The sequence below is a fragment of the Aotus nancymaae genome, unplaced genomic scaffold, assembly GCF_030222135.1.
Source record: "Aotus nancymaae isolate 86718 unplaced genomic scaffold, 86718_ANA_hifiasm-v0.15.2.pri h1tg000011l, whole genome shotgun sequence".
NCBI lineage: Eukaryota > Metazoa > Chordata > Mammalia > Primates > Aotidae > Aotus > Aotus nancymaae.
The window spans coordinates 59,151,178-59,178,533 of record NW_026988422.1 but is presented as its reverse complement, the minus strand read 5'-3'; the positions used below and the strand labels follow the sequence as shown (position 1 = coordinate 59,178,533).

At 45.4% G+C, this 27,356-nt stretch overlaps 1 protein-coding gene across 1 annotated transcript; it reads right to left on the bottom strand.

The window, feature by feature from the left end:
• Positions 1-1,504: 1,504 nt before the first annotated feature.
• Positions 1,505-25,676, bottom strand: BATF (basic leucine zipper ATF-like transcription factor). Its single transcript, XM_012438279.2, has 3 exons — positions 25,359-25,676; positions 22,937-23,041; positions 1,505-2,036 (listed from the first exon to the last, which is right to left on the bottom strand). Exons 1-3 carry the CDS (start codon positions 25,419-25,421, stop codon positions 1,827-1,829), a joined length of 378 nt encoding a protein of 125 aa, XP_012293702.1. The 5' UTR covers positions 25,422-25,676; the 3' UTR covers positions 1,505-1,826.
• Between the last annotated feature and the right edge of the window lie 1,680 nt (positions 25,677-27,356).

Sequence of the window (27,356 nt, the reverse complement as noted above, 5' to 3'; positions counted from 1 at the left end):
GGAGTTTAATCATCACAACAGCCCAACACTGGCATCATCTGAGAGGGGCAAGAGAGACATGCACAGGGGAGGTCTAGTGTTGAAATTTGGCCTCAAACCGGCCAGAGTGGTTGGCCAGTGGGTTCAGAGGGCACTGACACACGGAAGCAGGCCTTCTCTTCCCCTCTCCTGTCACCCCATGAGGGCTGCCACTGGGGAGGCAGCAGGCAGAGGCTGTCCCTCTGGAGGACAAATGGATGAGACTGAGGATGGTGGCTGAAGGAGCTCAATCAGGCAGGCAGGTACCTGGCACAGTGATCCCTGTGGTTTTTGTCCCCAGCTGGCTCAACAGGAGCTGTGCGTGGTCAGGCCCTGAGGCACCCATTGCTTGTGGGCAGTGGTGTGGGTAAGGCTGTGTCAGGGAGGCCAGTGGGCACTCAGCCTGGGGATCTCTGAGGCGCAGCAGGGTAGAGCATGCTGGTTTCAGGCTCTGTCAAACTGAAGATGACCCTGTGTTCCCTGAGCCATGTGTTGCCCTCACAGTGCTCAGATGGCAGCCTGTGGAGTCCTGCGGGGACAGACCAAGTCCTGTGCTCTGTGTCACTGCCTTCTAAGGGAGGTGGAGTCTCCAGCAGGACATGCAGGCCACTGGCAGAGAAGTCCCTGTGGACCCAAGCTGCACGTTGCCCCTTGAGAGCATGAGGAGGGCGCTGCCTTCCATGTGAGGTGCAGCCTCTCACAGGACCTGGTCACAGCACCCAAGGACTTGGCTGTCTGGACAGAGCCAAATGGCTGGGTGAGTGGAGTCATGATTGGGAGATGAGAAGGTCATCTTGACTTGCCACTTCACCAGGTGATGCCATCCTGCACTGGGCCTTCTCCTAGACTAGGGGACGACCCGCTCATGGTCTAGAAAGCAGTAAGGAATGGAAAGTGGGAGGTCACAGTGAGGGGAGCATGGGAGGGCAATCCAGAAGACACCTAGGCCGGGTGCGGTGGCTCACGTCTGTCATCCCAACACTTTGGGAGGCCCAGGTGGGTGGATCACTTCAGGTCAGGAGTTCAAGACCAGCCTGGCCAACATGGTGAAACTTTGTCTCTACTAAAAATACAGAAATTAGCCAGGCGTAGTGGCGCGTGCTTGTAGTCTCAGCTATGAGGGAGGCTGAGGCAGGAGGGTCTCTTGAAACCTGGGAGTTGGAGGTTGCAGTGAGTGGAGATTGTGCCACTGTAGTCCAGCCTGGGTAACAGAGCTGAGAGACTCTGAAGAAGAGGAAGAGGAAGAGGAAGAAGAAGGAGGAGGAGGAGAAGAAGAGGAAGAAGAAGGAGAGGAAGAGGAAGAAGACACCTAGAGGAAGGAATTGAAAGCTTCCCAAATAGATCAACAAACCATGGAAAAGCGGAGCTATTAGTGGAGTCCCTGGAGCGCTTTGAGGGTACTAGAGCCCAAAACAAAGAAGGTCCCAACACCGCACAATTTAGACTGTCAAGGGACAGGGTGAAAGAGGGAAACCACCCCGACAGACTGGTTTATTTTAAAGCATTTATTTAGAAAAATAACCCTTCCCTGCCTGCCTTGCTCTGTAACATGACACTTGGGCATCTTGCCTGATATTCTTCTGGATTGGGCCTCCAACCTAGAGTGGAGTCCAGCACAGGCCCCCCAAAACGCTGCGGCACTGCTGGGTGGCCTCACACCCTTCCAGTCGTGACAGTCCCTGTGTTCGATCCTTGTCCGGGCCTCTGTCTCCGGGTCTCCAGGTGGACAGGGGCCTCTGTGGGATGGGTGCAGCACTGCCACAGTCTGTGTGTCCCTCCCGAGACTCTGCTCTCCCCGCATCGGAAGCTCAGGGCTGGAAGCGTGGGGAGCTGACGTGAGGCTGGTGGAAGGCGTGGGCGCTGTACACCACCTCGGGGGGTGAGGGCGTGCTGGCGGCTAGCACCGAGCACAGTGGCTCATGGCTGCTCAGCACTGATGTGAAGTACTTCAGTTCCTCCGTGAGCTGCTTGATCTCCTTGCGCAGAGCCGCGTTCTGTTTCTCCAGGTCTTCGCTCTCCTGTAGGGATCAGCACCACAGATTAATATCGAGGAAGGTGGCAAAGTGGGTGGGGTGTGGAGGGATGCAGGAGGAGGGCCCAGATTCATTGTTCACTAGCACAGCCATGGAGAAGGGTGTCAGAGAATTTTCCTGCACATGCGAATGTGTGCACAAGTGCATATACGTTTTTAGGTGTGTATGGGTGTGTTTACATAAGCACATGGCTTGGTGTGCGTGTGTACACATAGATAGGAGGCTGAATCACGTGAAGCTCCTGATATTTGTCTGCTGGGACCTGTAAAATAGCAATTTCACATGGTTCAACCTGATAGAGGAGTGCACGTGAGTGTGCTCGTCTGCATGCATGTATGCAGGGATGTCTGTGGGGGTGTCTGTGGGTGGGGGACAGCGGGAATATAGCAAGGGAAAGCAGCTGGCGGGCCAGATCCTCAGGAACTGGAAAGTACTTCACGAGAATGTCTTACACCAGTTTCACTCTTTCCCACTCTGTTATGCTGTGTGTTCTCCAAATGTTCCTGGGGTCTGCATTTCGTCTTACAAATATAGTCACTGGATACTCGTCTGCTGCACCCAGATTTTAGAATTCTCAGGGTCTTTATAAATATTAAATGGGGCCAGGCAGGGTGGCTCATGCCTGTAATCCTAGCACTTTGGGGAGGCCGAGGCAGGCGGATCACCTGACGTCAGGAGTTCGAGATCAGCCTGGCCAACATGGCTAAATCCGTATCTAAAAATAAAAAAAAAAATTAGCCAGGTGTGGTGGCAGGTGCCTATAATCCCAGCTACCTGGGAGGCTGAGCAAGAGAATAGCTGAAACCCCAGAGGCGGAGGTTGCAGTGAGCCAAGATCATGCCACTGCACTCCAGCCTGAGTGACAGAGCAAGACTCCATCTCAAAAAAATTAAATAAATAAATAAATAATACGAAATGGTCAAAGTCTGCCACAACATTCTGTTCCACCCTGTCTGGTCCAGCAGAGAGCAGTCTGACAGTACTCTGGGTGTATCCCAAGACTGTGAGCTTCTCCTTTTTCTGGAAACTCTTCTCCTGTTGCTTTCGGGAACCATCAAATATATGGTAATCAGGAAGATGCCTGCTAAGAGGTGCTGATTTCTGATCACATCATTAATTAATCAACAATTGCAATCTGGTAATAATTAGCATTTACTGAAAAGCAATCCCATCTTCAGAAAGCCCAGGAGATCGCAATTCTAGTATAATTTTAAGGTTTACATTACTTGACCCAATCAAACAGACTTTCTCTGCTAAGCATTGGTACCCACAGAGGACAGGCAAATGACATTGGAGATGCAAATAAAAACCATTTTGGTTCAAAAGGCAACCTGACGTTTAGAGACCAGGTCTTACCTTTCTAGATCTATTTGGGTTAGGTCAGTATTTCCCAAACTTGACATATCATGAGAAATTAATTTTTGAAGGCTTGTTAAGAAAGGAATTTCAGGCCCTTCCTAAATCTAGGGATTTGAATCAGAGGTTTTGGGATTTGCGGGGTGAAGTCTGCAGAACTGATTTTTTTCTTTTTTTTTTTCTGAGAACAGAGTCTCACCCTGTTGCCCAGGCTGGAGTGCAGTACTGTGATCTTGGTTCACTGCAACCTCTGCCTCTCGGGTTCAAGTGATTCTCCTGCCTCAGCCTCCCAAGTAGCTAGAATTATAGGCACGCGCCACCACACCCAGCTAATTTTTGTATTTTTAGTAGAGACGGGGTTTTAACATGTTGGCCAGGCTAGTCTCAAACTCCTGACCTCAAGGGATCTGCCCATCTTAGCCTCCCAAAGTGCTGAGATTACAGGCATGAGCCACCGTGCCTGGCTGCAGAGCTGAATTTTTTAAAAATTTTATTTTATTTTATTATTTTAATCCTAGCCACTAGACCACCAGGGAGCGAAATTTGAAGTTTTAACTAGTGCCGCGGGTCATTCTAATGATCAGGTGAGTTGGAAAGCACTAGTTAAATATTATTTTAAATTTGTTTTAATTATTCAAGCACTTGTTAAATGCCTATTTATTAATGCCTGGCTCAATGCCTGACACATAGTATGAACTCAGATGTTTGTTGACTGACAGACTGATGACATCATCTGCTGGCATGAAGAAGGTAACTAAAAAATGTGGTGGGTGGTGAGCAGATGTGAGATAACTTGACATTTAAAATTTGCCCTAAATAGGCTGGGTGCAGAGGGTTGCACCTATAATCCCAGCACTTTGGGAGGCTGAGGTGAGAGGATCGCTTGAGCCCAGCAGTTTTTTTTTGTTGTTGTTGTTTTTGAGACAGTCTCACTCTGTCTCCCAGGCTGGAGAGCAGTGGTGCGATCTCAGCTCACTGCAACCTCTGCCTGCTGAAAGCCCTGGAGTTTAAGACCAGCCTGGGCAACATTACTGAGACCCAGTCTCTACAAAAATAAGAAAATTAGCTGGGCATGGAGCCCCAGGATTTGGAGGCTGCAGTGAGCCATGATCATGCCACTGTGCTGTAGCCTCGGTGACAGAGTGAGATCCTCTCTCAAAAAATAAAATAAAATAATAAAATAAAATTTACCCTAACGAATCCATCAGGGCATTAGCTGTGGGCTAATGAGGTTTATCAGTTATACTGCCAATCATCCTACACCCCACATCCTGGGGGTGGGTCTTTTTTAAATGGCAGAGAAGCATACACCAACCGTGGCCTTGCTCATCAAGCCAGGTTCCATCATCTGTGAAGGATGGATACAGGCATGCTCAGCCTCAGCCTGGCATTGCTTGAATGGGGCTCTCAGCTAGAAAATGTGCTAAAGTCAATTCCAAAGGAAGCCTCTTTAAAACGGGGCAGGGGAGTTACTAAGAGCCATGGTGATAGAGTTTGCAGCCCTGCCTTCTGCAAAGTGTGGCCGGTTCATTCATTTAACCATTTGGGTATTTCCTGGCACATCCCAGAAGGAGGGCATCCCCTCTTTACCGAAAGGTAAGATAAAGCAGCACGATGAGACTAGGGGGTGTTGGTAAGACGGGAACTGGGGGCCGGGAGTCCTGGCTTCTTCCTCTAGCCCTTTTCTTCGCCCCCTCTGAGAGTTTCCACTGGTGACAACATTTACTGTAAATTCTGTGCTCTGAAGAACCTGGGCAAACCCCAAGGCAGAAGGGAGGGCCGCTCTGACCTTCTCCCCACCTAGAGGCTGGCCCAGCTTTCGGGAAGTGACAGCAGGTCCTTCCTCCCTAAGCAAGTTCTGCTGAGCTCACTCAGCTCTCTGGTCTGCCCGCCCCTCCCCTTGCAGATCCCAGAGCTCTAGGCAAAGTTCATAACCGCTGCCTGCTGCCTCTAACCAGAAAACCACCGCCAGTGATAAGAAACTTGTCTTTACCTTGGGAAGCAAGACTGCTTCCTGCTAGGGCCCCCAAGAAACCCGCCCTGCCAGCTCAGGGACCGTGCAGCCAGCCTGACACTGGTGAGAGACAGGGTTTGACTTCCCTCACAGGAGGAAGTGGCTGATCTGGGGCCTCTTCCCTCCATGTCCCCACCCGCTGTTGCCCAGCCGACTCTAGCCCTCCTTGGGGCAGTTATGCCCTGGAAAGGGCTCACCCAGTTGAAGGCACAACTGTCAAAGGTGGCTTGGGAGCAGCTGTTGATCCAGAGGTATGACAGTGACATCCCCTAACAATGAGGGCTGGACACCTAGGGCACAGTGAAGGGGGAGGAAATGTCGTTTCTACTGTGCATGTCTCCTACTGCAGAGTGGGGCAGGAGTGAGCCTGCATTTGGGCATCCTTGTACCCTTCTTTCTCCCATTCAGAATTCACCCCGGTCCATCTGACTCCCCACAGTAACCCTCTGAGTGGGATAGGGAAGGTAAGCTATTATTATCCCCACTCTACAGATGAGGTCAACTGAGACCCTGGGACAAACCTATGCCACATGCCCTCCCAATGACCACAGGCTGGTGGCAGCTGTGCTGTAAGATTCACCTCAAGACACCTGTTTTTTCAGAAGTTCAGAAACTTTGAGTGTTTGATGCAAAGACACATTGCCAGGGAGGGGCAGAGCAGGGCTTGGCTTGGGGCTGTGTGTTCCTTCTCTCACACTGACTGCTTCCCCCGAAAGAAGGGAGACTCGAGTGGGCAAAGGTCACTCGAGGGCACTAGAAAGTTGGCCGGGTGCGGTGGCTCACACCTATAATCCCTGCACTTTGGGAGGCTGAGGCAGGCGGATCACCTGAGGATAGGAGTTCAAGACCAGCCTGGCCAACATGGTGAAACCCCATCTCTATGAAAAGTACAAAAATTAGCCAGGCATAGTGGCATATGTCTGTAGTTCCAGCTACTTGAGAGGCTGAGGCAGGAGAGTCACTTGAACCTGGGAGGAGGAGGTTGCAGTGAGCTGATATCGCGCCATTGCATTCCAATCTGGGTAACTGAGCGCGACTCTGTCTCAAAAAAGGAAAAAAGTCCTTGGCTTCCCTGTGGTCTCTCAGGAGAAACCTGGATCTCGGTTTTGGTGACCCACATACCACACAACACAAGAACCCTGAGTTGCTCACATTCTTCCAATCACAGAGCTGACCGTCTGCCTCCTGGGCTGCAGGGAGAGGGGGTCTCCTGGCCAGATACTCTGGACGAGGGCTGACTTGAGGCTAGATCTTCCTCCAGACGCAGAGCCAGGTCTTGAACTCATGACCACGGTGAGCTCCATCAGTGGTAAATGGGAACAGGGAGCTTGGGCCCTGGTCCTGGCTGGATGACCCTCAGTGACTCGATTTCCCTATTGAGTCTCAGTTGCCTCACTTTAAAATGGAAGGACTGGACCAAAACAATGATTCGCAACCTCATGCACACACCGGGGTCCGATCCTGATGACCGACTCTGATTTAATAGGTCTGAAGTATAACTAGGCTCAACTTATATGAGAAAGATGGATAGAAACCAAATATTTTTAAAAAACAGCTTAGCGTGACTTACTAACATTTATTTATTTATTGAGACAGATTCTCTCTCTGTTGCCCAGGCTGGGAGTTCAGTCGTGCTATCTCATCTCACTGCAACTTTTGCTCCCTGGTTCAAGGGATTCTCCCTGCCTCGGCCTCCCAAGTAGCTGGGTTACAGGTGCCTGCCACCATGCTCGGCTAATTTTTCTGTATTTCTAGTAGAGACAGGGTTTCATCATGTTGGCCAGGCTGGTTTTGAACTTCTGACCTCAAGTGATCTGCCTGCCTCAGCCTCCTAAAGTGCTGGGATTACAGGCGTGAGACATCCATGCCTGGCCAATAACTAACATTTACTGAATAATTCTGTGTGCCAATCATTCTTTTAAGTATTTTATGGTTATCATTACATTTGATATTTGATATTTTCAACAAGCTTGTGTGGTGGATAATATTATCTCCATTTTACAGAAGAGGAAAAGCTGAGGAACAGAGACGTTAAGTAACTGGCTCAAGATCACACAGCTTGGAAGTTGCAGCCTGCAGTACTTGAATTGAGGCACTCTGGCTTCAGAGTCTGTGCCCTCCATCCTCTCTTGCCTTTAAAGTCTGTTTAAATGTTACGCTGTTTGACAGTTATCTCCTGTGAGATAACTCCTCAGCCCAGTGGCTTTCCAATTTCATCTTCCCTCTTTTCCCACCTCAGGCAAATCCCTCACCTGTGGGGTCACCTGATGCTACCTACCTGTATCACGAACCACAAGCAGTTTGGGGGTGGCTAAGGAAGAGGCTTCTTGGGGGTGTGGGAGCATTCTGGGAAATCCCCTACTGGAGGGGCTTAGGAGGGGGTCACTCAAAGAACGCTTCAACGACGGGGAATCCCCAGGCAGTTCCCTCACCCGTGGGGAGCCATTTGGGACGAAGACCAAGGACAGGCTGGCATTTCCTGGCTGAACTCTGGCCCGGGGATCTGGCAGGGACTCTCCGGGCACTCTGAGCGGCATTGAGGCTTCCTCCCTGCCAGTTCCAGTTTAGTGACCTTGGACCTCTTGACTTTCTCCTTGCATTTTCTATTCACATTTCCACAAGGGTGAAAATAGTCCCTGTGTGTTTTCTCCTCAATAGGACACGTAGTCATTTATTGGTAGCGTGACCTTTTGGTTCCCACCCACACTTAAGTGGTGTTTGAAGCTTATCCCTCACACCCAGATACATGTTCAGGCTCCATCGGTTGCCAGCCCGTGTACGTCACATGCAGAGGGCGGAGCCCCCATTCCTAGAGAAGGCTTCCCACTGAAAAGTCTGACTCTTCCTAAGCAGTGGGAGGATCCAGGCCCACATCTCCCACCATTCCTGGGAAATTCACCCCCAACTGCTGCCCCTCACCTTGTGAAAGGAGAGGAGGAATCACCAAACCACAGATCTTTGCGCTGAACAACGCGCGTGTCTGATTCTGGAGGAAACTTCAGTTTCATATCTTAGAGCTGAAGCTCTAGGGCCATGAGCACCTTTGTCATGAGCAGATGTTTGTCCACATCAGCCATGCCCTCAGGGCCCCATCTAGTCACAGGGTTAAAAGGCTATCCTCTGGTCCTTGGTTTTCAAGGCTACGATTACATTGCCCTCAAATATGAGAAGACTATAAGTTGGTTCATTCCGCATCCACCCCAAACTCCTTCTCCCTTGCCTTCCTCTGGAAAGAGTGGGAACAGAATTGCTTAAAAAAAAAAAAAATTCAGCTTACCTTGAAGCTAGGGGAATTCTTACCAAAGAGACGTAAGCAGAAGTACCTGGTGGGTGGGAGGTGGAGGCAGAGCTTCCCTTCCTACTGAAAAGGCACAGCCTGCTCATAAGGAGAAAGGCCTCCTTCCCTCAACATAGACGGATGCCCAGAGGCTCGGCACCCATGTCACAGCCTAGAGGATGAAAGCCTCATACTAAGGATGGCTGCTCAGGGAGAAGGAGCTTGGTTCTTCCTTGCTCTAGCCTGCTCTCTCCGCTTTTGAACTTCTTGTTATATGAGAAAAGTAGGCCGTGATTTGTTGACGCCCCTGTTTGATGGCTGGTCTATTACTTGCCACTGAATGCATGCAATCTTGGCTAACGCTGATGCTTCAAGTTACAAAGGTGACCACTAGCAAGCCCAGTTTTCAAAACAAAACAACAAAACAAATCAGAACTGCCATCAAAGCAAGGGTTTGAATAGTTTGTTTTGTTTAAGCCAGCAGGCCACTGTCTCTGACCTAGGGTATCTGGGTACTTACCCACATGATCGCCCCACACTCACTCCACACATTCAGGTACAGACCTGATAGGCTGCAATGCACTGCTCCTGATTCTCAACCCTGGCTGTGCACACTGCCAGCACCTGGAGAGCCTTAAACAGTCTGAATTCCTGGATGCCAGCCTCCCAGAGGTTCCAATTTAATTGTTCTGGAGTGGTTGCAGGCATTGAGACTTTAAAAATACTTCCCAAGTGAGCCTAATGTGCAGCCAAGTTGCAAATCATGTTCGTAGCGGATTCCTTTTAAAAATAATATAAGGCCAGGTGCAGTTGCTGTCATCCTAGCACTTTGGGAGGCCTCTTTGGCAGGAGGGTCATTTGAACTCAGAAGTTTGAGGCCTGGGCAACATAGTGAGACCTCTACAAAAAAATTTAATATTAGCCAGGCATAGTGGCACACACCTGTAGTCCCAGCTATTTGGGAGGCCAAGGTGGGAGGATCTTTGAGCCTTGGAGATGGAGGCTGCAGTGAGCCATGATTGCACCACTGAACTCCAGCCTGGGGAAAGAGTGAAACCCTGTCTCAAAATAATGATAATAATAATAATATAACATAACTGTGTAGTGTCTGATTTCATTAAATTTGTGTTGTATATTTGCATATTTTCACTTTATTAAATACATCTAAAAGTTTTATCATTTATAGTATAAATAATATTAAAAAATTTAGAGTTGGGAGACCATTTCTCAGTTTAAAATATTTTCTGAAACAAAATACCCATTTAAGCACACTACTATTATATTCTTTTATTTTTTTATTTTTTTTTCTCCCATGGGCTCCCCTATTATATTCTTAAATTGGTGAAAACAATTCTAAATAGCTCAGCACAGTTCATTCATACAATGGAAAGGCAAGAGCTCGGGGATCTATTCGTATTTCATTCATTATAACTTTACCCGTCTCCTTACCCTTTCCGTTGTTGAGCTCCGTGAGGGCAGGGGCTATTATTGTCTTCACTGTTTTGTCCTCAGTGACAAGGACAGTGCCTGGCACATAGTAAGTGTTCGATCAAATCACGTTGCTTGATTGCCAACTTAGAATCTGGAATAATTTACCAGATTATTAAATCTCAGATGTGCCTATGAAGAAGGGCCGACTGAGTAAATTTGTGATGTCCATGAGAATTCCTAGAGAGTGATTAGTGCACCACTCATACACCTTAATAGCTTCTACTTTGTAACTCTGGGATATTTCCAAATGAATCAAGGAGATTCATTTTTTCAAAAGGCCTAGGTCAAACCTCTGTTTATTCCCCAAACTGAACCAATAGGGTGGGAGTAGCAGAATTACAACCACTTCAAGAACTCCGTCATGTCGTTTCCCTAGTTCAAATTTGACCCTCCCCATTCATACCCAACAAAGGAGACTTGACTAGTTGTGAAAGGCCAAGCCCCCGAAACTGCTGATATCCTGAAAGTGTTTATAAACAACCAGAAAGAAGGATGTATGTTTTCATGTAGGATGAAATATCTGTTTGATTTCTAGGAAAAAGCCAGGCTCTCTGCAGTAAACAAAGGAACAGTGTAAAACAAAAACTGACAATATTGCGTTGTTCTTACATTTGCCCTCTCAATTAAACTGTCAAACAGCCCAGTGAGGTGCAATTGCTTCTTAACTTGATCAGAGTTTAGGTTCAGAGAAATCCCCCCAGGCAGGATTTGAATTAGCTGGGTCCCCACCACATGCCCCATCCGGTTCCTGCTCCCAGGAGCACAATTGCCTTTATTTTCTTTTCTTTTATTTTAAAGACAGGGTCTTGCCCTGCTGCCCAGGCTGGAGTGCAGTGGTGCTATCACAACTCACTGCAACCTCGACCTCTTGGGCTCAAGCAAGCCTCCCGCCTCAGCCTCCCACGTAGCTGGGATGACAGGTGTGTGCCACCATGCCTGGCTATTTTTTTGAATAAATTTTTGTAGAGATGGGGTTTCACTATGTTGCTCAGGCTGGTCTCGAACTCCTGTCCTCAAATGATTCACCCACCTTGGCCTCCCAAAGTGCTGGGATTACCGGTGTGAGCCACTGTGCCAGCCCCACGATTGCCTTTATTACTGAGCGATTCCTCACTCCCTCATGGTCTTGAACTTGGTCTCCGCCCTATGAGCTTGGCCTCAAGGCTCTTTGCTGAGATCACCCTCTCCCCAGATCTTTCCAGTCTCCTCTTTGATTTACCTTTGATCTCAAATGCCAGCGCCTCAGGAAGGCCTCCCCGTTCACTGCCCCAAGTCCCCTCCCTTAGACACTTTCCACATTGCATGATTTTGTCTTTTTTATTATTATTATTTTGTCTTCTTTAAAGCACTTTACATGTCATGTGATTAGTGTGTTTATTTGTCTGTTTTCCAGTCCGACTTCCAACTGACTGTAAGGTTCATGAAATCTGGGACTCAGTATGTCCTGTCCCTGTGATATTCTCAGTGCCTAGGACAAACTGTACCTGACTGATAAATATTTGTTGAGTAGATGAATCATTTCTGCTAATCTCAGCTCTAGTACTGATAATATGGCTTTTGTTTGTATAATTTTCTGTGTCATCCTGCTCTCTTAATGATAAGACATGTTCTTATGCCAGTTGAGTACCCTATTTTAGTTATAGGGTCTTCGGTTGCAGGAAATTGCATTTTGGTCGTAGGAATCCAGTTCCCTCTGCTTGACTCTGAACTTTATCGCTTTTTCTGAGTTTTCATAAGAACTCCATGTCATCTTTCTTGGTTTCCTTGTCTAGGGTGACCAGATATTTACTGGGACAGCTGTTGTCCTGGTGTGACATTTACAAGTTTCACCTTCCACTCTCCAAGTATTCCTGTTTGGAGTATAATTTTTAAGATCTCCTACCAAAACCTGATCCCCAAATTCCAGCTCAATAATATCCTCTGTCCTTGTCCTTGATGTCCTCTAGAGTTCCTACAGCTCTCCATTTGGCCATTTTCTTCTGTTTCTTTAAAAATAAAAAAATACAGTATAACTACATTAAAGATCTTTTTTTTTGAGATGGAGTCTTGCTGTGTCACCCAGGCTAGAGGGCAGTGGCGTGATCTCAGCTCACTGCAGCCTTCTGGGTTCAGGCGATTCTCCTGCCTCAGACTCCTGAGTAGCTGGGATTACAGGTGCGCACCACCATGCCTGGCTAATTTTTGTATTTTTGTAGAGATGAGGTTTCACCATGTTGGTCAGGCTGGTCTTGAACTCCTAACCTTGTAATCCGCCCGTCTTGGCCTCCCAAGGTGCTGGAATTATAGGTGTGAGCCACTGCGCCTGGCCAAGATATTTTTTGAGATAAAAACACCCATGATCCCAGTCCAGTTCCCTAACACAACTGTTTTCACTTATACATATTGCAATCTCATCCTTTTTTTTTTTTTTTTTTGAGATAGGGTCTCACTCTATCACCCAGGTTGGAGCGCAGTGATGTAATCAGGGCTCACTGCAGCCTCAACCTCCTGGGCTCAAGCGATCCTCCCACCTTAGCCTCCAGAGTAGCTGGGTGCAAGCCACCATGCCTGGCTAATTTTTAATTTTTATTTTTGTAAAGACAGGATCTCACTATGTTGCCCAGCCTGGTCTTAAGTCATCCTCCTGCCTTGGCCTCCCTAAGTGTTGGGATTACAGGCATGAGGCATCCTACCCTTTTCAACAAACATGCATACATTATTTTTATGAAATCTCAATCATAGTACACATACAATTTATATTCTGCTTTTTGTCATAACTTTATCACATCTATGTAAACATAATTTTTAATGACTACATCATGAATTTACTTAAGGTGGTCTTCTAATGTCGGGCATCTTGGTTGCTATCAAATCGTCACTACTAAAAATACTGCTGAGATGAATATCTTGATGCACACTGGGTTTTGTCTCTGTTCCATGATTTTCTAGGATAAACTCTTAGGAACGAGATGAATGAGGCAAAGGAGGCAGCTAGTCTTTCCAGTCCTGATAAGTATTACTGAAAAAAGGTCATGTCAAATATATAATGTCACCAGTAGTGAATGCTTCTATCCATTTTACTACAAGCTTACTGACATTTAGGTGTCATAATTTTAAATAATTTAGTTGTTGCCAATGAGCTTTATGAAGGCTTCTTAATTTCATGTTACTGTTAGAAGCTGGAGAGTATTAAGGAGGAAGAACAGCTTTCCATGTGTCTTTCTCTGTAGTGTAGCATTCTCAACTAGGACTGACTTTTGCCTTTCCAGGGACATTTGGCAAGTTCTGGAAATATTTTTGGTCGTTACAGCTAAGCAGGGTGAGGAGTGTTCTACTGGCCTTTCGTGGGTAAATTTTACATTTTATGAGACACAGGACAACCCCAAACAACAAAGAATTATCGGACTCAGTGTTGATAGCACTGGGGTTAAGAAACCCTGCCTTGGTGTGTATCGTTTTCATAATCAGAATAGGAAATTAGGGTATTTTCATTTTAGTAGGAAAAATATTATGTACCCCTTCTGTTCATAGCCTCTGCCCACTTGTCTATTGGTGTCTTGATGTTTTGCTTTATAAGATTTTCTTTCTGGCCAGGTGCGGTGGCTCACTTTGGGAGGCTGAGGCAGGTGGGTCATGAGGTCAGGAGTTTGAGACCAGCATGGCCAATATGATGAAACCCTGTCTCTACTAAAAATACAAAAAATTAGCTGGGTGTGGTGGCATGCATCTGTAGTCCCAGCTGCTCGGGAGGCTGAGGCAGGAGAATTCCTTGAACCTGGGAGGTGGAGGTTGCAGTGAGCCAATATCGCACCACTGCCCTCCAGCCTGGGTGACAGACACAGCAAGACTCCGTCTCAAAAAAAAAAAAAAAAGATTTTCTTTCTGTAGCATAAATATTAAACATTCATTTATTTAATTTGATGCGAATATTTTCCCCAATATGTCATTGGCCTTTCTAATTTTGGGTTGCAACTTTAAAATTTCTTTTAAACAAAGAAACATTTCATTAGGCCCCTGTCAAGCTTGCGCCCACTCTCTTTCTGGTCCCTTGCTATATAGTCGTATGTTCTGGAGCTGATGAGTGTCGGGACTGTTCAAGTGTTCTGGTTAATGGTCTGCTTCTTGGCCCACCTTTGCAAAAGGCCTTATGCAAACACCTGCCTAGCACAGCTCTGTTCAGCAGAGTGGCATGAAACAAAAGCAGTCTGATGGGAAGGCAAGAGGTCTGGGTTCTTGGGTGTCATTAGTTTCCTCATTGGAAGCACGGCAGGTCACCCTAGAAGATCTCTGAGTTCCCATTTAATTCTGCAATTTAACTGCAATTTTAAAAGGTAGTAGAACTATTATAATTTTTATTCCCTCCACAGCCATCATGGGAACCCATGGTGAAACCCTCTACAGATACCCTGCAATCTGAAGGGGCCTTTGTACTGTGGACCCAACCCACCCCTCCTAGGAAACAGGAGACTAAGAAAACCTCTGAGAAACTTGGGCAGAGGCACTCTGGGGAAACTCTCCTATTCTGCTCAAGAGAAGGAAGTCTGGGTCCTGCTGAGAATAGCTCCATGAAGACATCTGCTGAACAGGCAGCTGTCAGTTTGTGACCTGGGACTATCATTCTATTTAGACAATCATTCTTTACAGCATCAAGACCAGCGTGGAGCTGGACTCCCAATTTCCAATATGCCTCCCAAACGTAGCCACACCAACCCATCATCGGTAAGACAAGCAGTTGGGGGTGGTGGATTGCCTTGACGTGTTTTCCCTCCCCAAATGAAAATAGCCTAATTTTTTAAATTCTGGTTTTTAAAATGGAACACATTTATTATAACAAAGAAAAACAAAAGTACCAAGAATAAGATGAACTACCTAAACTCAACTACTCGTAACTGCTATTAGCATTTTGGAGAATATCCTTCCAGACATCTCTTTATGCATGCAATCATACCCCAAACCCACAAATTTTGCATTAAAGGATCATACTCTGCATGCTGTTTGTAATTTTCCTTCTTCACTTAATGCTATATTACTGACATCTTTCTATGTTGATAAATACAGAGCTAAGTAGTCATTTAAAGTACCAGCATAAATTTTTTTATTGTATGAATGTATCATAATATGCTTGTCTTTTGTTGTAAGCCACCTGTCCAGTTTTAGAGCATTGATAAAGTATTTGCTATTCACAGATAATGGTGAATATTACAAAATTTACAACTTTGTAAATTATTTTTTCTTCAAACTGTTGTGTCAAAGGTAATTCCTGTGAAAGATGTTAACATTTATTGCTACACAGCCTTCTCAAAAAAGATTCCAATTGATATATTGTATCATTTGATATACCAATTGTATCTGCCTATATATACTGTACCTAGCTATATATATCATGATATATATGATATCAACTGTAAAATTGACATACGTATTGAAAATAAACATGTCTTTACTTTCTTGACCAGGCCTGATGATGACTGGGGGATAGTGTAAATTTTGGAAGATGTTGCTTAAAAAACAAAAAAATAAATTCATGAAGAGATTCAAGGAAAACATAAGTTAGGGAAGACGAACGCATCTTCATCCGGGTTTGAAAAACGAGGCAGTAAGACTTAAGGTTAGGAAAACTTATGGTTAGGAAAATGGGCTCTGAAGTCAGACAGACCTAGTCACAAGCTGTGTCACCCCAATCAAGTTACTTATTGCAAGGAATTATAAAATACAGTTTTTATGCAGATTAAATGAGGCACTGCAGGGAGGGCACTTGAGGCACAGTGGTTAATACATAGTGATGTGTTCAATTAACATGTTTTTTAAAAAGAAATTCATAGCAATGGAGACAGGGTCACATCTCATAAACGGTCCACTGAGTCTACATGGAACTTTTAAGGTGGAACTAGCCTGAACATTCCTTTTAGTGTTTCATTGACCTATGACTTCCCTGTGCCAACAAACATTACGGCATGGTCTCCCAGAGAGAGCAAAAGAATTCCAGGAGTAAAGTAGGAACATAAGCATCCTTTTCTCTTAGGCGAAGGCCAAGAACAATAGTGCTACCCTAAGGAGCCCCGTAGGGTCTAACGTCTTTGCCGAGTTTCTTTTCCTCGGTTACTTAATGTTCCTCCAATCGTAAATACTGTATTTCTCACAGTGTTATTTCAAGGCTTCGTTTAATGCATAATTTATACTCAGGATTTTTCAGTCATATATGACAAAGCACATCACTGGAACCTGTAGACCTCTCTTTTTTTCTTAAACTAGTGTGAGCCTCCTTCAGGAGGCAGCCCCAGGCAAGCACCTGGCCCACTTCCACCTAAGAGAGTACCTAAAGCTCCAGCTTTCTAACTTGGCGGTTACTCTCACTTGCCTTCAACTCCACCTCCAGGCCAGTTCTGACTTGTCAGCAGCTTGCTCAGAGCTAACACTGCTGTTCGCCACTGCTCCTGGCAACTCTGCTAATTTTAGCCTTTTCATGAACAGAGTTTCTTAATTGACCTCAGCTCTCTTTTCCACTGATCCTGGTCTTTGACTTAAAATCCTTCCAGCTGTGCAACACCAGAGATCCACTACCAACCAACCAGGATGGCTACACAAAGGAAACGGATTTGCCATCTTTTATCATACAGTACTGTGGACCTGAGGATCACTCAAATCCCAACCTACAGCTGGTTCTCCCGAAGACTGAGATATTTACATATGTTGTTCAAAAGAAAACGTCAAGATTGAATACTCTTCCATGTCACGATGGACGATTATTCAATGTTTGATGTCAAAATTAGAAAATAAATCATCCTAATGCATGTGTGGTTATGATCAATGCTGAGAATTTTGATATCTCTATTATAAAGATAAAAGCATGTACTAAAAAACCCCAAACTGTATAAAAGATAAAGAATACAAAGTATCTCCCTCTTGCTATAGATCTTTAGTCCTACTTTTCAGAAATAAATATCATTAACAATTTTTTATAATCTATTTGAAAATGTTTACATTTATACTTATGCATATATGTACCTTTTTCTTTTTATTAAAAACACAAGGGCCGGGCACTGTGGCTCACGCCTGCAATCCCAGCACTTTGGGAGGCCAAGGTGGGCAGATTGCTTGAGCTCAGGAGTTCAAGACCAGCCTAGGCAACATAGCAAGACCCCCGTCTCTAAAAATAAATAAATAAATAAAAATAAAAACCATTAAATTTAAAAAAAAACAAATGGGAGCAAACTATGGGCTATATTTATACCTTTTTAACTTAAAAGTATAGAAACTCGATAATCTTTCCAGATTAGCACATTCTGATTTAACTCATTATTTTAACATCTCTACAATATTTCACTGAATGGACAATAATTTACTGAATCCCTTATTAATGGATTTTTTTTTTAGCTTGTGTTCAGTCTGTCCTATAAGAAACAATGCAGCAATGATTATCTTTACATGTAGAGAATTGTATGGTCTATGGATTTCTTTGTGAGTACGCTCCTGGATATCAAATTACTGAGTTGCAGGGTATGTGCACCTGTAATTTGGATGGAGGTGGGCAAATTGCCCTCTACCGAGGAATGCAGGCTCTACCGCTAGCTGTGTGTGATGGTGCCTGCTTCTCCACTGCCTTGGCAACATCGTATTAACAACATTTTTCATCTTTGCCAATCTCACTGCTGCTTTATTTGGCATTTTCTTAACTAAAGAAGGTCTACCATCTTTTCACACATTTATTTGCCATTTATTTCTCTTTTCTGTAAATTGCCTATTCATAGTCATCGTTCATTTATCTTTTGGGTTGCTAATCATTTCCTATTCATAAGAGCTCTCTGATACAGTAGGTAAACATACCTTTTTTGGTCATTGGTGTTACAGATATTTTTCCTCAGTTTGTCATTTGCCTTTGGTTTTGCATATAGTACTTTGATCTACATAGAAAGGTTTACTTTTTATGAATTAAAGTAATGCATATTGGTCTTTTCCTTTATGGCTTCAGGGTTTTATGTTTTATTTAGAAAATAATTCTCCATTCCAAGATAAATTTTTTAATGCTCATTTGTCTTTTCAAGTTTTTTAAGCTTCCTTTTCCTAAAGAAATTTAACATTTAATCTGTGTGTGTGTTGTATAAGAAATGAAGGATCAAGCTTTTTTTTTTCCCCCAAGTGACTAGCCAATTGTCTCAACTCTGTTGAATAATTCATCTTTCTTTCATTGGTTTGAAATGCCATCCTGGTCATTTTGTATTTATTTATTTATTTTGAGACAGAGTCTTGTTCTGTCACCCAGGCTGGAGTGCAGTGGCATGATCTCAGCTCACTTCAACCTCTCTCTCCTGGGTTCAAGCGATTCTCTTGCCTCAGCCTCCCGAGTAGCTGGAATTACAGGTGTCTGCCACCATGCCTGGCTAATTTTTGTAATTTTTTTAGTAAAGACAGGGTTGTGCCATGTTGGCCAGGCTGGTCTTGAATATCTGACCTCAGGTGATCTACCTGCCTTGGCCTCTGAAAGTGCTGAGATTACAGGTGCTCGCCACCCCACCCAGCCCATTTTGTATTTATACTTGGTGTCTTAGCAGTTGAAATATGTGTTTGGGTCTTGAAATCTGAGTTTGTTTTTGGGTCTGTTTCCCTATACTATCCTGTTCAATGTTCTGTCTTTTCCACACTGTTTTGATTTCTGTATTTGTGTTTCACTTTAATATGTTGGTCAGTTAATCTTCTTTCATTATGCTTCTTCTTTAGCATTGTCCTGGCAATTGTCATATGATTCTTTTTCACTGGAAACTTAGAATAGCTAATCTAATGCTTGTCCAACTCCCAGAAAACCTATTGGGTTTTTACTGGGATCACATTAAATTTATCAATTAACTTAAGGACAATTGCTAACTTTACATAAGGTATACCTTTCCAATTATTTGAATCTTTTAAAAATCATTTAGTATACTCTTCATAAGTTTTGTTAAATTATTCCTCCCTTCTATTTGTTGTTGTCATTGGTATTATAAATGGGACCTTTCCTTCCATTAATTTCCTAATTGGTTGTGTTTTGCATATAGGAACCTTATTACATTTTGTTTTAACTTTAGAAGCTGCGTTCTCTTACTATTTCAGATAATTTTTCAGCTGATTATCTTAGATCTGCTTATTAGCTATTGATATCTTTTAGAAACTAACTGGTCAGGTTATGCCTTTCTCATTTTTAATCAATGTCTGTACTATATGCAGTTAACCCTATAGTTGTCTGTGGGAGAAAAGGAACTAAGTGCTATCAGTGCTTTTGTGTGAGATGCTCAACAAAAGGAAAATACAAACAGAATTAGATTGTTTGTCGATGTCACAATTATGAAAGGAATCATCTGATCCATTTTACACCAGAGGCGGTCAAGGCAAGGATTTATAACACAATCATAAAAAAAGGCTCTCTCCCTACTCTTAATTTTTAAAGCAATCAATGTACAGTGTCTTGGTGTCAGACATTAATAGGAGAGATATTGAAAATGTTGACTAGTAAGCATCCCATACTCTCACTAGAGGAACAAGATAATTGCTTCAGTATTTTAAGGCTGATAATAGTGACAGCAGTTCAAACTAAAAAAAGTCCCAATATACATGAGGCTAGAACCCTAATATGAACATGGTCCTTATTTGATATGGTACTCTCAGTAGCTCCCAAACTCTTGTCTGTAAAGCCCCAATAGAGGAGTCCTATGGCCATGTCTGAGGGGCACAGAACAACCCCAGCATGTGGAGCTAAACGTGGAAAGGATTCGGGGCAAACCACGCACTGAGCCCTGAGACCCTGGTGGTAAACGGGAAGACTTTTCACCTGAATCTCAGACATAAGTAAGAGAATAATGGATGGAGAGGATGGGTGATTATCATCTCAGAGAAAAGGAAGACTTCAAACCACAGCTAAACGTCCTATTTGATGGGTGCAGATTGAACACATTGCTGCCAAAAGCTTCTACCTGAAGCCAAGAAACAGAAGTTGCATTGGCAGCAGTCCACAGGCTTGCTGCGTCAACCCTGCTGTGATCCACAGACAACGCTGTGGTGCTCAACAGAAAGCAGTGGGGGAGGAATGTGTGTTCAGATGTGAGGAAGCTGGGAACATTCTAGAGCCTGAGGCTAGGGTGTGGCTATGGACATGTTGACTACATGACTGGGGGCTCTGTGGACCCTCAAGCTGTAGAGAGTATCCTAATGTCACATGACTAGTATAATTAGATGAGCTGAATCTTTGGGTTCTGACATTTGTCCTGAAGAGGGAGAGAGCTGAGTCAGAGTTGAAAGATTTGCTGCGGCAAAGAGACATGTATGTCACCCTCATTAATATGTCCCCGAGGGATTGGATGAAGACTAGTGAGTTGAATTTACAGGGAGACAGGGGTGCAGCTTAACATAGGGAAGACTCTTCTGTTCATATATTAGGAGAGAGGAAAATCTCCAGCCCTAGAAGTCGCCAGGCACACAGTGGTGGAGGGACCATTGGCTGGAGGTGTTGCAGAGAAGTCTCAAGCATCAAAAGTATGTCTGAACTTGCTAGCCTTTAAGAAACCGTCCAATCCTGAGCTTCTGTGATTAAATATACATCAAATGTATACATGTTTATATATATATATAATATGTATGTGTGTATAATTTGTGATTATCTTGCTGCTTATAATAATTATTATTACTGTTATTATACTTAACATTTTGAGTATTTATGAATGCCAGGCACTGTGCTGGGCTCTTTAAGTGATCTGCATAGGGTAGTTATCATAATTTTCTGTTTTCTACATAAAGAATCCATGCCCAAGGGAGGCCAAGAATGTCTCCGTCACACAGACAGTAGGCAGCAGGGCTGGGATCCAATCCCTGTTCTGACTGCTGAGCTGCTGAACTATACGTACTTTCCACTTAAGAAAACGAATACACACGTACAAAGTTTACGGCAGTTTGCCAGTCTCAGGACATTGTCTACTCGTACAAAAGGAAGATTTCATCCTTTTAAGTTTTGATTGATCTGTCATTCGCTCTAAAGAATACTGAATCGGAATCAGACTCTGATAGAGAAAGAGGGAAGGATTATAGATGTTCAAGCTTGAGATGGAAAACCAGAATGTGGGGACACATTGAAATCGCAGAGCACATACAAGCAGCAGGGTCACCAACAACCTGACATGCATACTATGGAGAATGGTTGGTACAGGCTTGCGGTTCATTCATTCTTTCCAAAAAGTTAACAGATAATTATGAACTTAAATTATGTTAGTGTGCAATGGAGGATATGCTGAATACATTTCTAATAAAACCCAAGCACCCAATCAGAGCTGTTGGTGCAGTCTGCTCTGTTTCCTTGTAAAGCTAAAAGATGCATTAGTTCTCCTAAAACTATGTCTTACTTATTCTTGATAGGGTTAACATGGCCATTCTAACTGGCTGATGATCATGCTAATCTTCCAAATAAATACAAGCTTATTCATTTTTGGTGCCAACTGCACTCTTTCCACTGAAAGGAATGGTTAGGTTATTAGAGGTATGGAAATGTTTCTGGAGGAAAGGCATGAAGCTAGAGTTGCTGGGGAAGGGGATGAGGAGAGGGAGAGAAAGGAACTAGTGAAGAGTTGGTCGAACGAGAACCAAACTGGGGACAGAGTGAAGAGGGGTGAGGTGGTAAAGTATGAGCAATGAGGAGGAAGCAGTACTTTATGAGGGGCACAGCCAGAACCTAGAAACACCATCTGGGGCCTCAGGCCACTGGTGGAACTGCAATTCAGCACTGCTCAAGGCCCCTGGATCGCTCAAGCCAGAGGTCAAGGGTTTCTCTAGAAAAATGTGGGCTAGAGGCAACTCAACCGGGACGGTGATCATCCCAGGTAAGTTCACTTGAAATTGCACCTTTCACAGACTCCCTGGGATGATGTCAAAGTCAGAAATTTCAAAACAAGACTTTAACAGTACTCTGAAAAAAAGAATCAGGTGCAGTGCCCTGTGGACCTCCCTGTGTCAAAAGCAGAACCATTTGGTGACTGGCAAGAGATGGGACTACGTGAGGTCCTTGCACTGCAAGGTAATGGGCTGCCCTTCTAAATTCCTTCCAACACAGCTCTGCCTTCTAAATTCCTTCCAACACAGCTCTGCCTTCTCCTCTCAACGCCTCATGAAGCATGGAGCACTCTGGCTGCCCCATCCCTGAGCCAGTGATTCTGCTTCAGCTCAGCCTCTGGGCTTCCCACACTTAACTCACCTACCCCTCGAGCCCTCCTGGGGTAGAAATGTCCATTTCTCTATTCAGCCTCCTGACCCACTTCCTGCTGCAGGGACTTCTTTTTTTTTTTTTTTTTTTTTTTTTTTTGAGATGGAATTTCTCTCTTGTTGCCAGGCTGGAGTGCAATGGTGCAATCTTGGCTCACTGCAACCTCTGCCTCCTGGGTTCAAGTGATTCTCCTGCCTCAGCCTCCCGAATAGCTGGGATTACAGGTACATACCGCCACGCCTGGCTAATTTTTTATATTTGTAGTAGAGATGGGGTTTCACCATGTTGGCCAGGCTGGTCTTGAACTCCACCTTGGCCTCCCAAAGTGCTGGGATTACAGGTGTGAACCACCACACCCGGCCTACAGAACCTTCTTGAAGCACTCCCAGGAGAGCCTCCCTTCCCCACCTCACCCCACAGCCCTCACCCTCCACTAACCCGCCCCACATACACATCCCCACACAAGCAGAATCAAAGCTATGGTCCAAGGCTTCTCAGATGGTGGAGGACAAAGCCTGAAGCTCACAAGGATGAAGATCGATCTGAACACTCACCAAGTGCAGGGTGTCGGCCTTCTGCGTCTGCCTCTGTCGGCTCTTCTGGGCAGCGATGCGATTTTTCTCCCTCCTCTGAACTCTTCTCACATCATCAGATGAGTCCTGGGAAAAAGAGACGATGAGGATTAAGCAAGTCTGCTCCTTCCTTTTGAGCGAAAGCAGGCTCTGCTGGTGTTTGGTATCCATCCAGCCATCCTTCCATGCCTTTATCTCTCACGAACACTCCATCCCCCTATTTACCAAAAGCCTGCACCCAAAGGAGAGCTCTTCTCCATGCCTGGTTACGCATCCCCAGGTCGCTGACTTTTTTGACCAAAAGCTACAGGAAAAAGGCAAGAGAACTTGAGGCCTCAATAGAGCTGCATTTGGCACACACACAAAATGTTAAGGCGATGAAGTGTGTTTATCACCTCTCCTCTGTAGGGCTGCTCCACCCTTGCCCTCTCACTTTTTGGTCTTCAGGCTCTTCTTGCTGTTCTTTACGCTGTTTTCTTTTTTTCAAAGTTTGTTGAGCACCTGCTGTATGCCAGCCTCTGTGCAAGTGTTCTTATGGAGGTGTTCTTGTTTAATTTCCCAATACTGTGAAGTTGATATCATCATTTACATTTTATATGTGAAGAAACGGAGGCTCTAAGAGCATGCCCAAGGACTCTCCGTCATCTGAGAGTGCTGAGCCCAATGCCTTTCTAAGACCTTTCCCTCACTAGCTACTCTGCACCCCATGTAGTCTTCTGCTGCATTCCTGAGCTGAGGGCACGTCCCAGATCTGCCTCCTCTGTCCCACCATTGTGCTTAGCCACTGTGACATTCCCCATGGCCCCAGCACAATGCCTGGCACATCAATGCCAAAAAGCATGTTAATGGTGGAGGTGAGCTGGCTGTGGTGGGTCGTGGATGGGTGCTTGGGAGGATAAGGGGATCTTGGGGTGTTCTCTAATTACACCCAGAGATGGGCATGTTCTGTGCCTGGGCAGAAGGGTTAGCTCCAGTTCTCACCTAGATGCTGCAGCATCGGTGTAGCAGTCTGAGTGAAACCCTTTAGTAACTCATGCCCTGTTCCCTCCTACATCCCCCGCAGACTAGAGGGGCACAGATCCAAGGGCAAAGCTCTGGGCTCACTAGGCACTGAGCTCACCAACATGTCCAGTATTTTCAGGCCATTGTGGTAGGAGGGCATTGGCATAGATAGGAAGGAAGTGCTCTTCCTCTAAGGGGGCTGGGGCACCAGGTTACCATGGAAGCCATGAGTAATTTCCTTCCTAAGAAGAGTACAAACTTCCAGGCAGTCAGAGCCACTCTGATACCATCTTGAGCAGAGGACTGAATTCTGTCCTTCTAGAGGTCTCACCTAGACGCATTCCAGTCTGCTGCTCCGTTGCTAGAGGCTTAGGATAGATGCCCTATTCTGTGTTTATATACTTTTATTTTGGCTGCAGCATTTTGAAAGCCCTCCTGGATATCTGTGCTAAGGAAAGAATGCAGTTTTAAACTATGAAGGTGGAGACAATTTTAACCCATGGATAGATGTTGGATGAGAAAGAGGAGGACTTCCTACAGCAAGAGATGTCCAGAGTGTGGTGCAGAAAAAATCCCTAGGAGCTGTGAGATGGGCAGGGCACTCCTTTTTTGGCAATCCTCTAGCTGAAACTTTTGACTTGGAAGTCACAATCTAGACTCCAAATGCTCCCAGAATCCCAATCTCAATCTCTCTGGTTTCCCCAGAGCGAAGATGAGCTACCAGGAAATGTCTCCAACAAATTGCCGGAGCCACCTCCTCATTCATTTCCTCACTCCTGTGCAGAAGCCCCAGGGACAAGGTGTCGACCGGACCTCTAGCATCCCCCTTGCTGGGTGTGCTAGCAACAGAGGCAGTGCCCAGGCAGAGAGACCCTTCGGTGCTAGCCCGGGTTTCTCCTCCTCCTCCTCCTTCTTCCTCTTCTTTTTTTTTTTTTTTTAACTTTTCCCTGATCCCTTTTATCTCTTTCCCTGTTGGCTGTCTCCTGGGAAACTACATATCTAGAATTTGAGCTGTGCATGCCAGCAGCCCACTTGAAAACTCCTCTTACTTTTCTACAGCCTTGGAGAACAGTAGACTCTTTTCTCTGTGTTCTTGATGTTCATCCTCCTCTTTGCTTCCTAGAAAGCTTCTTAGGGTGGCAACCCCAGTGAGGCAGAGGTGATAGGCACCAGCCTTGGAAAATGGAGAGAAAAAGGGGCTTTGGCAAATGGGTGGAAGGATGAGGGTCTCTGCCAATATGCACAGCTTAGTGGCAAATTCCATGTCCTAAGTCTAACAGAGTGCCCGTGCCATAAGCCACTTCCTCCATCCTCAGCTCCCTGGGCAGGATAAGGAAGCCTGTCCCTCTTTCCATCCCCCAGGAGAATGAGAAGTTAGGAGAGAGGAAAAGGAGGACTCTACCTGTTTGCCAGGGGGAGGAGAGCGGCTGAAGCTGGAGTCACTGCTGTCGGAGCTGTGAGGCATGGCTGAAATCTTCCGGGCTCTCTCACTCAGCCCCAGGCACCTCTGGGCTCTCTTGTCACCAGCTGGGCTCCCTTCCTGACTTCTCCTGGGCCACTAGCCCACCACCTCCCACAGGCGCCTCCTCTGCCTGCCCTATAGCCACCTCCAACCCCTGCGTCCTCCTCACTCTGGGGTGCAGAGGGACTGCTCCCCAAAGGGACATGTCGCTCGCTTTGGGGCTTGCACGCTCTCTCTCTCTCTCTTGTGGTTTCTGATAACTCACACTGGAAGTCACATGGGCGGAAACTTCAGCAAGTTAGAAGAGAGAAAAATACATATCTGGGAAAAGACCTACAAAATTATGTGAAAGAAAAAAAATACAGATACCTTCCGACAGTTTGAAAGACACAGCAGCCCTCTTCAATTGATGAAGATAAAATAGAAAAACAGCCCAGGCAGGGAAAAACCCCAGCCAGAATTAGCAAGTCCGTCTTCTGTCAACACGGGCAGAGAGGAGAGGACAACCAGGAAAAAGTTTCCATTGTCACACGACTTGATTTTTCAACCAAAATAAAGCAACGAGACTGGGATTTCTTTCTGGTTTTTGGTTGAAAGCAGTGGCTCGCCCGTCCTGTCCTTCCTTACCCCTTACGGTCCAGCCAGCCCGGGGGGGTCTGGAGATAAAGTGATCCAAGGGCATTCTCCTTTCTTGACCATCAAACACAAGGGCTATGGTAGATCAGAAAGCCACAGGGGAGGCTCTAGAACTGCTGCTCTGAAAGCTTATTTAGCGCCTGTGCTGTTTGGCAGGGAGCTCATGCTCTTTAGAGAAAAGATGCCTTCCATATTGAGCAGCCAAGACAGGCCCTGAATCTTTATGATTCAAAGACCCCAGGTCAGAATCCAGAATGGAGAAACAGTCAAAAAAGAAACCAGACCAACCATGATTTAAATTCTGGTTCTTCCACTTTATATGTCCGTGGTCCTGGGTAGCTCACTTGAGCTCCGGGACCTTCGTTATCTTCATCTGTAAACAGAGGGTGATAAAACCTGCCCTGCCTACCCCTTAGGATTGTGGCACAAAACAAATGACAACGTACATTAGAATGTCCCAGCAAACTGTATATGACAGAGACGGTGAGTGGAGAGTATCCCCAGCCTTGCCATGAGTGCATTCGTAGAGTTCTCTGTGAGCAATTCCACTGTCACCCGGGCATCATGGGTTTTTTAAAAGGCCTTACCTTATTCCCAGGATGGCTTGAAGCCAAATCAGATTGCCTTATTAGATTCCAGGATTGACAGGAATGTCCCCTAGAGGATTTTTGTATCCATGAGCTGAATTTCTGGGCTAAGACAATACTGTCCTAAAGGTAAATTAAGCAAGACAGAATTCCTTTCCTATGGAGGAAAATTAAGCAGGGTTGAAGGTTAGGGAATTCCGGGTGGTCAAAAGGGCCTTGCCCAAAATTGGGATATCTGAGCAGAGATTCGAAGGAAGAGAGGGAGTGAATGGTGTGAGTGTCTCAGGGAAGGACATTCCAGGACCTGAGGTGGAAGTGCGCTTGGAAAAACAGCACTTTTGAGTATTGGAAAAACAGCAGGGATGCCAGGGTAGTTGTATCCCAGAGGCATCGAAAGTGGGAGATGAGATCAGTGAATAATAGCCCAGGCAGGGAGGGCCTTAGAGGCCATTAGCAGGATTTTTTTTTTTTCTTTTTTTGACATGGAGTCTTGCTCTGTCGCCAGGCTGGAGTGCAGTGGCACAATCTCGGCTCACTGCAACCTCCGCATCCTGGGTTCAAGCAATTCTCCTGCCTCAGCCTCCCAAGTAGCTGGGACTACAGGTGCACACCACCATGCCCAGCTAATTTTTGTATTTTTAGTAGAGACGGGGTTTCACCACGTTGACCAGGATGGTCTCAATCTCCTGACTTTGTGATCCGCCCGCCTCAGCTT

Coding starts and splice junctions, on each gene's coding strand:
- BATF (XM_012438279.2), bottom strand. CDS start 25,421: ATGCCTCACAGCTCCGACAGCAGTGACTCCAGCTTCAGCCGCTCTCCT. Junction 23,042..25,358: donor CTCCTCCCCCTGGCAAACAG/GTAGAGTCCTCC, acceptor TCTTTTTCCCAG/GACTCATCTGATGATGTGAG. Junction 2,037..22,936: donor AGGCCGACACCCTGCACTTG/GTGAGTGTTCAG, acceptor TGATCCCTACAG/GAGAGCGAAGACCTGGAGAA.